At 39.0% G+C, this 13,104-nt stretch overlaps 1 protein-coding gene across 9 annotated transcripts in view; it reads left to right on the top strand.

Moving 5' to 3' along the window:
• Positions 1–12,466, top strand: part of TMEM156 (transmembrane protein 156) — a 65,848-nt gene extending 53,382 nt beyond the window's left edge. For 3 of the 9 annotated variants that reach the window (XM_073891539.1, XM_073891541.1, XM_073891540.1), the window contains one exon: positions 9,482–12,466. In XM_073891539.1, the coding sequence (XP_073747640.1) occupies positions 9,482–9,639 (158 nt within the window). In that variant the 3' untranslated portion in view covers positions 9,640–12,466. Of the gene's footprint in view, positions 1–3,800; positions 3,904–6,626; positions 7,195–9,481 lie in introns of those variants that run through there. The other 6 variants (XM_073891538.1, XM_025886947.2, XM_073891536.1 and 3 more) reach the window with 4 other exon arrangements.
• Positions 12,467–13,104: the final 638 nt, after the last annotated feature.

Genomic DNA, 13,104 nt, shown 5'->3' with positions numbered 1-13,104 from the left:
TCTGTCAAAGTAAATAAATAAAATCTTAAAAAAAAAAAATTGGTAAGGGAAAATGATCACTTTGTGTACCTGGAAAATTTAAGAAAATTCTCTAAAAAAATTCTTTAAAAATAAAATTCAGTAAGAGACAAGGTATGAAATTAAGACAAAAATCAATAGCATTCATATCTTTATTTTTTTTAAAGATTTTATTTATTTATTTGACACAGAGAGAGACAGCTAGAGAGGGAACACAAGCAGGGGGAGTGGGAGAGGGAGAAGCAGGCTTCCCGTGGAGCAGGGAGCCCGATGTGGGGCTCGATCCCAGGACCCTGGGACCATGACCTGAGCCAAAGGCAGACACTTAATGGACTGAGCCACCTAGGTGCCCCAGCATTCATGTCTTTTTTTTTAAATCATTTAAAAATATTTTATTTGAGGGTTTTAATAATTTCAATATTTAAGATTTTCCTTAATATTTAATTATTCTTTTTCTTATAATAGTTAACTGCAAAGAGAATATACTGATCTTTTTTTAACATATACTGTATTATTTGTTTCAGGGATACAGGTCTGTGATTCATCAGTCTTACACAATTCACAGCGCTCACCATAGTACTTACCCTCCCCAATGTCCATCGCCCAGCCACCCCATCCCTCCCACCCCCCTCCACTCCAGCAACCCTCAGTTTGTTTCCTGAGATAAGAGTCTCTTAACCCCAGCATTCATATCTTTAAATAACAACCAGTTAAAAGATACTGCTGCATTTAAAATAACCATAAAAGATAAAATAACTGGAATAAAATTAATATAAAGAACTACACAAAATCTTTCTAAAGAAAACCTCAGGGATGCCTGGGTGGCTCAGTTGGTTAAGCGACTGCCTTCGGCTCAGGTCATGATCCTGGAGTCCCAGAATCGAGTCCCGCATCGGGCTCCCTGCTCAGCAGGGAGTCTGCTTCTCCCTCTGACCCTCCCCCATCTCATGCTCTCTCTCTATCTCATTCTCTCTCTCAAATAAATAAATAAAATCTTTAAAAAAAAAAGAAAACCTCAGAAAAATCCTCCTGAGAGTCATAAAAATGACTTGAACAACAACAAAATGGTATATCATGTTCTTGAATATGAAAGATGAATATATAAAGTTATCAGTTCTTCCTAAATCACGAACAAGGTCATTTTAATATCCTAATGAAAAATAAGTTGTCACTAATAGCCAGGAAAAAATTGACATAGAAGAAGAAAGAGGAGAGGTATCCATTCCACCATGGTACTGGTACTTAAGTAGATGAAACTATCTAATGAGGGGCACCTGTCAGTTAAACGTCTAACTCTTGATTTCGGCTCAGGTCGTGATCTCAGGGTCATGAGATCGAGCCCTGCGTCCAGCTCCCCCGCTCAGTGTGGAGTCTGCTTAAGATTCTCTCTCAAATAAATAAATAAATCTTTAAAAAATATATATCTGATGAAAAATTAGAAAGCTTAGGACTTGAGTAAATGATGAGAGTGGCATATCTAATCAGTAGGGAAGAGAAGGATTATTGAACGAATGGTATTGGGACAACTGAATAAGCATCTAGGAAAGAAGATTACCTTAATCCAGAGCTCACACTAATACTAAGGTAAATTTCAAATGAGTCAATAATTTTAATGTAAATGTGAAAACATAAAAGTAATAGAAGAAAGAATGGTAGAATTAATTTATAACCACAAAGTAGGGCTTTCTACCCATGACACAAAATTCAGTTAAAAGACTGATAAATTTGACTACGTGAAAAATAATGTACACAGTAAAAACCATTAGCGAAAAGTTGTTTGCAATTCATCACATATGATAAGCAACATTTCCTAGTAAATAATAAATAAGGAAGTTCTAATAATTGACGGAGAGAAGACCATAACCCAGTAGACAAATGGGTAAAGGATATAAATGGACTGTTTATAGAAATGGAAATACAAATGGCTCTTAAACATATGAAAGCTTGTTTAGTCTCATTCACGGTAAATTCTCCCAAAAGAAATTTTTCTTTTGCTGTCTACTATGTTCCAATAATATTGGCCTTCTGGGTATAGGAGAGACAGCAATGAGCCAAACAGAGATCTCTGGTCTCACTGAGCTTACGTTCAGGTGGAAATGCAAATTAAGGCTACACTGAAATGCCATTTTCATCTACCAGACTGGTAAAAGTCCAGAAGTTTGCCATCACACTCTGTAGCAAGGGGCGATAGGCCCTCTGCACTCTCATACTTTGCTAAGGTGAACAGGGAGGCTAAAGTGGTACAACTTCTATGATATGAAATTTGGCAATAACTATCAAAGTTACACATGCATAAGCCCTTTGAGCCAGCAATTCTATTTCTAGGAATTTCTCCTGTGGATTACTTACATAGGAGAGAAATAATGTATGTGCAATGTTTATTGCTAGTGTGTTTGCAATATTAGATTAGACACAATCTAATAGGAGGGTGTTTGAAGACAGGATGATACATCCATACTATGGAATACCAGGAAATTGTAAAAAAGAATGAGGAAGCATTTACGGGAAAAGATCTCTTAGACCATTAAATATACATACAAATATATGTATAGTATGCTACCAATGGTGTAAAGAAAGACAAAAAGAACATATGTGCATATAAGTGTATAAATCTATCTATCATCTATATTTCTATCCACAAAAATCTAAAAACCTTGTTTGTCTGTGGCAAAGGAAGGAGAAAAGGGAAAGAATTATGTGATGTGGTAGAAAGCAGTTGTCTGTAGGAAGTGGGGTAAGAGGGAGACATTTTGCTGAATATCCCTTCATAGTTTATAAAATTTTAATCATGTGAATGTATCTCTTATTCAGAAAATTGAGTCCAAAAAATAAGTCTTTCTTATTAAATTTTTTTCTAATTAAAAGAATAAAACTCTGAGGGATGGTTTAACAGTATTTCTATTTTGGTAATCTGTACCAGTGTTTAATCATCTTCATGAATAAGAAGCATGATATTGTTTTTTTTAATGCATGTAGAAATTTTTAAAAATTAAAAAAAATTTTGATAAGCATCATTATCTTGATTACACTTAAATCTTCCTTTTTGATTTGTCTTCTTAGAAGCAGCTACTCAAACTTCTCTTTAAATTATAGGTCACCTCATTTCCATTCATGTCCAGGGCTTTGTATAAAAAGTAGAGACATCTGTGAAGCAAAAACCACATGTATTATGTAAAACTCAAGTTTCAATATAAAAACTAGAAAATCAAGGCCCCAGATCCCAGCAGAATGAAAGAGATACCATATGCCATGGGCCTGAAATTTCATCTCCTACCTTGAAGTCAGCTGCAGATAATATTAGAAGGATTTGATGTCACATAGTTCTAGAAAAGGAGGACAGATTAGAATTCATTTGATTTGGAACTTGGCTTCTTGGAAAATTGTCCCTGAAATCAAAGATGGTATTAATACAAATTCTTAGGGACCTATTCTAACAAAACGCAAAGAAAATATTTGCAGTCAGTTTCCATACTAAAGTTCTTTTCTTTCTACTTGGCATTGCATGTAAAAAATATTTTTCTCTACTTTGCTCCTCTAACTATGCATCAGGTCTAGAGCTCAGGAAGTGGGGGGAGAGGAGAAATGAAAGAAACAGAATTAAGAGAAATGGGTTAACGGTGTCACAGTTGTAGGCAGGAAATTTAGGGAGTGATGGAAACTGCCAATATCCTTGCTAGATGGAGGGCATGGTTCTCTTAGCACGTTGGAAAATGTTGTTATCTGTTTTTGCATTGCTATTTGACAAAGCACAGACTAGAACAGCTCTCCTTCTTAAAAAATAGAGACCAAGCAGAGGCTGCCCTTGACTCAGGTCAAGAAAGTGCTTCCTCCAATACCGGAACTAGAAGTTACCTCCATGGTGCATCTGCAAGATCAGTATACACGGTAAGTGATGATTTGGCTTTACTGATGATTTGCCTTTGTTCATTATAAACGTGAAAGATCCAAGGAGGTACAATTTACCCCAACCTTCATTTCTATCTGGGAGTAGGAGACGAAAAGTGATGAACTTGCAAAAGCAGTTCAGATGAATTAGATGACATGAAATAAAATCACTATTTCTTCCAAGGTCTAAGAAGGACCAAAAAACAAATCTCTTAGTCTGTTAAACAGCATGTGCCCCTGAGATGTCAGCTCATCCCTTGGCTGTTTCCTCAGGTTGGGTCATACATAATCCCAGCAGGCCAATCGTTTCAGTCGGCACATGAGAGAAGAGAGAACGTGAATTTATAAGCAGAACAACCCCTGACCCTCAATTACTGAAATTAAGAACTTCCCTCAATGTAACATCTGATGAGCTAATTAATGTGCATTGATTTTCATGTACTTAAATCCCAAACTGTGGTCAGAAGTGTCTTAGAAATATTTTTCATTCATTCAACACATATCTATTAAGTAGCTGTTATGTTAAAGGCACTATAGACAGCTATTGTAGGGGGTATAAAAATTATAACAGAGAAGAGGGGAGACACTAGCATTTATCAGTATCCTTTTATTGTGCTTCATGGTGATAGGCTAGATCATTTACTTGTCTTTATTTTTTTTTTCAGTTTCAGGTGTAGAATTTAGTGATTCAAAACTTACGTACAATACCTGGTGCTCATCAAAAGTGCTCTCCTTAATCCCCTTCACCGATTTCCCCATCCCCCCACCCGCCTCCCCTCTGGCAACCAACTTTGTTCTCTAAACTTAAGAGTCTGTTTCTTGGTTTGCCTCTCTTTTCTCCCCCCCATATTTGTTTGTTCTGTTTCTTAAATTCCATATATGAGTGAAATCATATGGTATTTGTCTTTCTCTGAAAGACAAAATATGTCTTTGACTTATTTTGCTTAACACAATACTCTCTAACTCCATCCGTGCCACGCAAATGGCAAGATTTCATTCTTTTTTTTTTATGGCTGAGTAATATTCCAGTGTGTGTGTGTGTGTGTGTGTGTGTGTGTGTGTGTGTGTGTGTGTATACCACTATTTGTTCTTCATGATACATGATACCTAGGTAGTTATCAGTCAAGATTCTAGCAGGAAACTAATAGTATACTCAAATGGAATCACTTGAGGTGAGTTTAATAAAAGGTCTATTAAGTCAGGTTGTGGAAAAATCCAAAAGGAGAGTGCAGCACCCTCAAACTAGTCACAGTGGGGCTCTGCTGCTGTCCCTAAGACTAAAGGGGCAAGGAACCCAGAGAGATAGAGACAGAGACAGAGGCAGACAGACAGACAGACACACACACACACACACACACACACGCACACACACGCACGCATGCACACTGATGGACTATGTCGGGAGGGCTACCTGATAGGGACTGTGACTTTTAGTCAAGTGACAACAGCCTGTGATTGCCCTGAAGAGAGAGAATATTTCACTTTGGCTGTTCTCTTTCCCCGATGTGCCAGTACTTACCATTGGTCAAACCCAAGCAGAGCTAGAGGACACTGGAGCTGGTTTGAGGCAGTTCATATAGATTGGCCTCCCAGGGTACCAAGCAGGGTGGAAAAAAAAAATGGAGTGCAGATCTAGAGAGGCAAAGGGATCAAGCACAGGTGGTTCAGTATGTCAAACTGGAAACTAACTGCTAAGGATATATTTGTGTTCAGAACTAGAGAGAAGCAGGTCTTAGTGTTTGGGTCTTAGTGGAATCAGAGTCTGCTCTTGGCTCAGAAATTGCTAAGTAATCTAGACTAATGTAATCATAGAATTGTTTTAATGAAATCGTATGCTTGATGCCTCTCATTCTGGTCCTCCTTATTCAGGGATGCTTGACCTTGCACATGAAGAGATCCCCTTTGTTCATTCACCTAATGTTTTTTGAGCACTTACCGTATGTCCAGAATTCTGCTACTCATTGGCAAAATAACATGCAGTCAGTGGAGAAATCAGATTGAGGAGTCTTAATTCCAATAGAGAGCCAATAACATGATAGAGGTATTCACAGGGGACTCGAGGAGCATAACGGAGAGACCCCCTCATTCAGAAGAAATGCTGCCTAGCATTTAGTATGTGTTCAATAAGTACACGTTGAATGGATGATTAAATCCCAACTTCTACGTCTCTTTAAAAGAAATTTGCATGAACACTTACACTTTCATTTTATAGAAAAGAAAATTAACCCAAACATACTGGAGTGACAGAAGCTCGAGGAGACCCTCTGTTCCCTGGGTCCTAGGCTGAGAAGTTTGTTACCACTAACCATAGAGTCTTCCTAGGTTTATAACGGAGGCTCCATTGCCTAACACAGGATTGGAAAGAGCTCTTAATCCGTGATATTGGGGAGCACCTGGGTGGCTCAGTTGGCTAAGCATCTGCCTTTGGCTCAGGTCATGATCCTGGGCTCCTGGGATGAAGCCCGGCATCGGGCTCCCTGCTGAGTGGGCAGTCAGCTTCTTCCTCTGCCCCTTCCCCCACTCATGCTCACTCTCTTAAGCTGTCTCTTTCTCTCACAGATAAATAAATAAAATCTTAAAGTGATATTGGGAAGTTTTTTGGTATTCTTATAATACATAGTTTTAATAAATGATTTAAAAAATTATTCTCCACTAATTCTTTTCAGGTAATAGTTAACATTTTTGTGGTAATAATATTTGTCTTTTTTTTCTTCAATCTTCAGGGTATCCTTCTGAATTCCTCTGGACCATTTGGACTGAACCCTTTTGAAGAATACTCATAACTTCATTTTGGGAATGAGCTAACTAGTAAATATATGGGTCCAGCTGAGGATTCACAATAGGAAACAGTAGGAATGCTGACTGGTTGATGAAAACTGGCTCAAGAGCATTGATTTGACCCACGAGATCAAAGAAATGAGAGTTTTTTCAGGAAGCCGTCATGAGTCATGGAAAACAAGCTGATGAAACCCATGGAAACAACAAGGGAATGCTCACTGTCTTTGCTTATCTGTCATTATACAGCTTACAGTGGCCCCAAGAATTTGATTTTGAAAGGAACCAAAACCAGGGTCAAGGATGAAAATCTTTTCTCTCGTTCGCCCACATTGAAGATTCTAATTTGATGGGTTTTCCTATACAGATGGATTGTTTCTATTTGGCAAATTACTTAAGAGGGCCTGGGTTGTCCCTTTATACATTTGTTTGGATTTATAAATTTTGCCTCCTTTTGGCACTGAGGATGTTTTAAAAAATTTCAAAGATACCAAAATAAAATGAATTTAAGTGAAATACTAAATGAAACGAGTATTTAAATCTAATAGCAACATGTTTCTTCTGATTCTTCTTGGTGTTTGTATTTTTCATAGCTATCATTGATGTCAAGAATAAGTATAGTTATTGGGGCGCCTGGGTGGCTCAGATGGTTAAGCGTCTGCCTTTGGCTCAGGTCATGATCCCAGGTCCTGGGATCGAGTCCTGCATCGGGCTCCCTGCTCTGCGGGAAGCCTGCTTCTCCCTCTGCCTCTCTCTCTCTCTGTCTCTCATGAATAAATAAATAAAATCTTTTAAAAAAAGAATAATTATAGTTATTAATTACAATAAAAGCTCATATAGACAAGAGAGCATCTCTCAACATTGAAAAATATAAAAATACCTTTCCAGAGTTAAGGTGGAATTTAATCTCCTGGCATCCTTATAAGGTTACACCTGCTTGTCTGAGCAGATTTCTAGAGTTTAACTGCAGGGTCAGATTTACTGTTAAGCAACCTAACCGGAATGAGTGATTCATCACAAAGAGGTTTTTCCTGGTACTCTTTTTCTTTTCTTTCTTTTTGCTAGATCACAAACTGAGATTCTAACCATAACATTTAGGGATTGAAGATTTGGCAAATGGAATTCTGGTGGTCTCACTTTTTATTGTCTCTGTGAACTTGATTAATAGGTGAGTCGGGCTCAGGTCTGGGATTATTCAGCAGGAGTTTAGGGGTATCACACTCCATGAGGGATGGATATTATACAATTTCTGAAAGGCCAAATTATTGTTTCCTTGCACATTGCCTATTATGTTCAGACAAATGACTTGAAAATCAGTGGGAACTTGGCTTACAAAAGGCATAAATTAAGCTTCAAATTCTGTTAAACTGTGGCAGCTCTCTGGAAGCTAATTTCACTTATTTATTGAAATAATAGACTTTAATAGATGGTGTGAAGCATTCGAACATTGTAGATGGCCTGCTGTCTGCCTACAAAGAGTCTATATTCTGGTAGAGGAGACAGGGCATGCATACTACTAGTTATAATGCTAGACACAATAGGGTAAGATAAATGTCATGTACAGGCTTCACGCTTCTTTCTGGGAATTCACAGGCCGGTGAATCATATCTGGTTGGGGGTAAGCAGGGTAGGCTTTTCAAGAAAGTGGGTGTAAGCAGCGCTGTAAGCAGCGCTGAAGGTGGTTTTTCTTGATCTTTCAGAAGAGATCAAACTTCCCAAGTATACACTACCTCAGCCTCCATAGCCCTTTTCATATCTGTTATTTATACTTATTTTTATGGTTATTAATTAATTCTGTTGCCCTTTCTAGACTGATTCTGCTCACCATAATATTCCTGGCAGCTGGTATGATGCTTGGTTCACAGAAGCTTCTTAATACATATTTGTTGGAACAAAACCATTTACTGAGCCCCCTGTACATCAGGCACATGCCCTGTAGAGTTTCACTTCTTCCTTATAATGACTCCTGGAGATAGGTGTCATTGTCCCTAAGAAGCTCACCAATTTGCCTATGGTCTCAGGAGTGATATGTGGATTCAGTTCTAGGTTGAAGTGTCTAAAATATACTTTTGTACCTACTCTATGTTTAATAAAACCAAATTTTACAAAAGACAAATATCATATGAATTGCATTTTCCTTTCTTCCTCTTTCAGGAGATAGCTTCTCTCTTTTGCTCTCCCAACTATATTTCTTTCCCTTCATGTAAAACATGGTAGAATAAAGACTTGGGCTCAATTTGTTGACAATTTATTCCCATAATTTGACTTTGATTGCTTCCTTCCCTGTTTCTTTTTGATTTTACTTCTCTTTTCTGTCTACATCTTTCATAATCATCTCTAACTATTGGTGCTATTCTGATGGGTGGTGATCTTAGGACAATAAGTGGAAGGTCTTACATTTTTAAAATCTCAATAACGTATGTTATCAATTAACCTAGAGGTATGACAACCAAATCTTTGGCTGGGTTTAGAAACCCCTCTGTGAACTGGAAATCATGTACTTTAGTAAAGACAAAGTAGTATAGACGTTTCTGTGATTTGAAGGACAAGATGAAGTGTACATGCATGGGAAGGGGAAAATCAGAACATTTTGGTAAAAATATACTTCACAAAATCCTCTGGATGAGTTATTTTCCTTCCTGAGAGGTAAGGCTGTTCCCAGAGGGAAATATGGATTTAACATGGCTACTTACTGGAAGAAAATCATTTTGCGGGCTATCAGTTGAGATACTTTCATCTGTAAATAATAATAGACCCAAGTCAAAATGCCTTAAGTGATAAGATGTATTGTCTTACCTAACAGGAACTCTGAAGAGAATGCTTCCAGAATTGGTGAATTCAAGACCTCCTACCAAATGCACCCAGGTTTTCCCCCGACTTTCCTCTCTATCATCATCTGACTTTTGTCTTCAAGGGTTCCCTCTAGTGTTTCCAAGAAGAGATGAAATGGTGGTGCCATAGCACCAGCAATCATCACGTGCTCAGCCCACAATGTCCTTTTTAAGAGTAAAGAAACCTTTATAAGAAGCCTTCCCAGATTTCTCTTCATGTCAGAGCATCTAGAATTGGATCATGGACATGTTCTTAAACCAACCAATGATGGGGGGGATGAGACCATCGTGACAAATTTAGAAGGATCCAGATTTGCCTGGTTCTTAAGGAGGGGAGAGGAACTGACCATCAGAATCAAAACAGGGCTCTGCAAATATGGAAGAGGAGGAAGACTGGCAGGTGCCTCTGGGCACGTGCCTCCTCAATTCCAAGGGGATGTGCAGAGAGAAACTGGCTGAAAATAAAACCCAGGCTTGGTTTCTCCCCCAGACCAATCTCCTGGAGCATGCTAAGGCTATTCTTCAAGTATGTGTTTTTGCCCAAACTTTCGCGAAGAGTGTACGCAAAGTTGTCATGGTGTCATAATCTCTCTGCAAAGTTATGTTTATTTTCAGATGGACTGTAAAAATAGCCTATCTGTTTTCACACGGAAGAGTGATATCACTGTGTGATATTACAAGAGCAGGCACAACACCTGTAGTAAAGAGCCACACAGTCGTCATTATCTTTCTTTCATACCTTATGCCAATTTCCTCTTAGGGAAATTACCTCTCACCCATGGAATGATGTCTTAATGGGGCTGTAAATCAAAGTTTCTTGCCCATCAGCCAAGGGGTGACATGTGGCCAGAGCTAAACCAATTTGACCCTCCATGTCAGGACTTTGATTTATAGGTACAATGACATATGGGTAGAAAAAAACCGACTTGGGCTTATTCATCCCAGCAGCAGAGTTGAGTCATTCCTGCTTTTAGACGCCCCAGTACACCCCGAACTCCCACCAAACTGCCTTGGTTCTGAGACTGGTTCTCCAGCCTTCCCTTTGGTTCTGTGAGCTACCAATAATATCTTTGCAAAAAGATCCTTTTCCTGCTTAACTTTCCACACTTGGCTTCTGTTGCCTGCTCAATATAACATCTGACATCTATTTTATTTTGTAAAGTCAGGATCTCTGAGCTGTAGCAAATCTTAGAGATCATCTGGTTAATGCCCTCATTTTCCAGGTAAGGAAACCAAAGCCCCGGAGGTTGAGGGTTTCAGCCAAGTTCATTTCGCAGACTGTCTGTGACAGAACTGAGATTAAGACAAGGTCTCCTTTGCCCAGGATCCTGGAGTCTGCTTTTTATTTTAATTCCTTTTTAGTACAAACCACAGCCTCCTTCTCTGTCTCCCCCCTCTCTCTCTCTCTGCAATGCTTAATAGAAAATAGTGGCCTAAAATTCTTCATTCTCCCCTCCCCCAACTGACAATTTGCTTTGTACAGTTTAAAAACTTGTTTCAGAGATAGTCCTTTCTGGGATTTGGCATCTGGTAATGACAGGCATCAGTTTATATCCTTATATGGAGCCCTGATTCTTCCCAGTTATCTTTAAATGTTTATTTTCCCCTTACATGAAAATAATGTTGGGAAAGGAAATGGTTTGCTCTGGGGAAGTGTATGGGCTGGAGTTCTCAAAGTGATTACTTACCACTAACAAGTCTGACTTCTAGATGTGTGCATTTGGGGAGAGCCTTCCTTCCTGCACATTGAAAGATACATATCCGCTCCATCCTTCTCAGCTGCTTTAGGGAAGTCAAAGCTCATACAATCACTGCCAAAAGGGCCAAATGTTGGGGTAGGAGTTGGGGAGGGGATTAATAATAATACAGTAGTCTCCCCTTATCTGTGGGGGATATGTTCCAAGACCCTCAGTGGCTGCCTGAAACCGTGGATAGTACCAACACCTATGTATACTATATTCTTTCCTACACATATATACCTCAAGTTTAATTTCTAAACTAGGCACAGTAGGAGATTAACAACAATAACTAATCATTGAGAATAATTATTAACAATATACTATAACAAAAGTTATGAGAATGTGGTCTCTCTCTTGAAAAAACTCACCGTACTGTACTCACCTTTCTTCTTGTAATGGTGTGAGATGATAAAATGCCTCCTTGATGAGATGAAGTGATGTGAATGACTTAGGCCTTGTGATGGAGCCTTAGGTTACCTTTGGCCTTGGGCCGATTCACTGGGAGGATTGTCTGCCTCCAGACCACCGGTAACTAATCCCAAGGCAAGTGAAACCCTGGATAAGGGGGAACGACTGTAGCAGTAATTATGTGCCCACCGCTACTGTAAGCACCTAGCAGGGATTAGTTAATGGGTTTTGTCTCATAACACTCACAGCTATACATTCTAGCCCCCTTTTGGAGAGTTCCAATGCAGAGTAACAGACTAAAACATTTTCCATGTCCTGTAGTTAAAAAAAATGTAAAGGAAAAGGTTTACTAATGGTTAAATACAGTTCGCAGGAAAATCTTTTCCTTTTTCCTTCCCAATTATCCCTAAAGACCAGTATTGAGTCAGGAGGTAAGGACAATTATCCATCACCCCAATTTACAGGTGAAAAAATTAAGGCAAAGAGAGGTTAAGTAACTTACTCAAGATCATGCAGCTATTAAGTGGCAGAGTTGAGGGGACCTGTGGTGGGTTAAGTCTCTGACTCTTTTAGGCTCAGATCGTGATCTCAGGGTCCTGGGATTGAGCCCTGCCTCGGGCTTCACACTCAGCGTGGAATCTGCTAGAGATTCTCTCTCCCTCTCCCTCCCACACATGCTTTCCCGCTCTCAAATAAATAAATAAATACATATTTTTAAAAAGTGACAGAGTTGAGATTTGAACCCAGGTTGTCTAGGTTTCAAACTCCATGCTCTTAACCCTCTACTCTGTTGCATCTTAATCATCTCTTTACGTAGGGAAGAGTAGTTTCTTTTCCTTACGAAAAAAAAAATTGTCCAATACAGACAAATGCCTTTCATAAACACTTCTTTTTTTTTTTTTAAGATTTTATTTATTTATTTGACAGAGAGAGACACAGCAAGAGAGGGAACAAAGCAGGGGGAGTGGGAGAGGGAGAAGCAGGCTTCCTGCTGAGCAGGGAGCCGGATGCAGGGCTCAATCCCAGGACCCTGGGATCATGACCTGAGCCAAAGGCAGATGCTTAACAACTAAGCCACCCAGGCACACCTCATAAACGCTTCTCAGAGGGGTTCTGTATCATGAATCTCTGTGTTTCGACAATGCTTGCAGGGTACACTACATACAATACTCTACCACAAGAACTGCTCTGGCGCAAATGCTTCTCTTGTATCTACCCATGTATCAGAGTACCTCCACAGAACTGAATTATTTGGTGGTTGTGAGAGGAATTGCACAGAAAGAAGCTTTTGGCTCTAGATGCTCATAAAATAGGCTCAACAAATAATTGTCTCATCAATTACTTAAAAAGAGTTAAAATCTTTTCACTCATTTCATGATCCCCTATGGTGAGAGATAGTAATGACAATGCAAAAACACCCAAATATTGATGAAGAAAGGCTGTGAATC

Source organism: Callorhinus ursinus, unplaced genomic scaffold (assembly GCF_003265705.2).
Source record: "Callorhinus ursinus isolate GAN/ISIS: 27379988/994484 unplaced genomic scaffold, GSC_fseal_2.0 scaffold4, whole genome shotgun sequence".
Lineage (NCBI taxonomy): Eukaryota > Metazoa > Chordata > Mammalia > Carnivora > Otariidae > Callorhinus > Callorhinus ursinus.
Note: the sequence above shows the minus strand (reverse complement) of the source record. Positions and strands in the feature narration are given on the sequence as shown.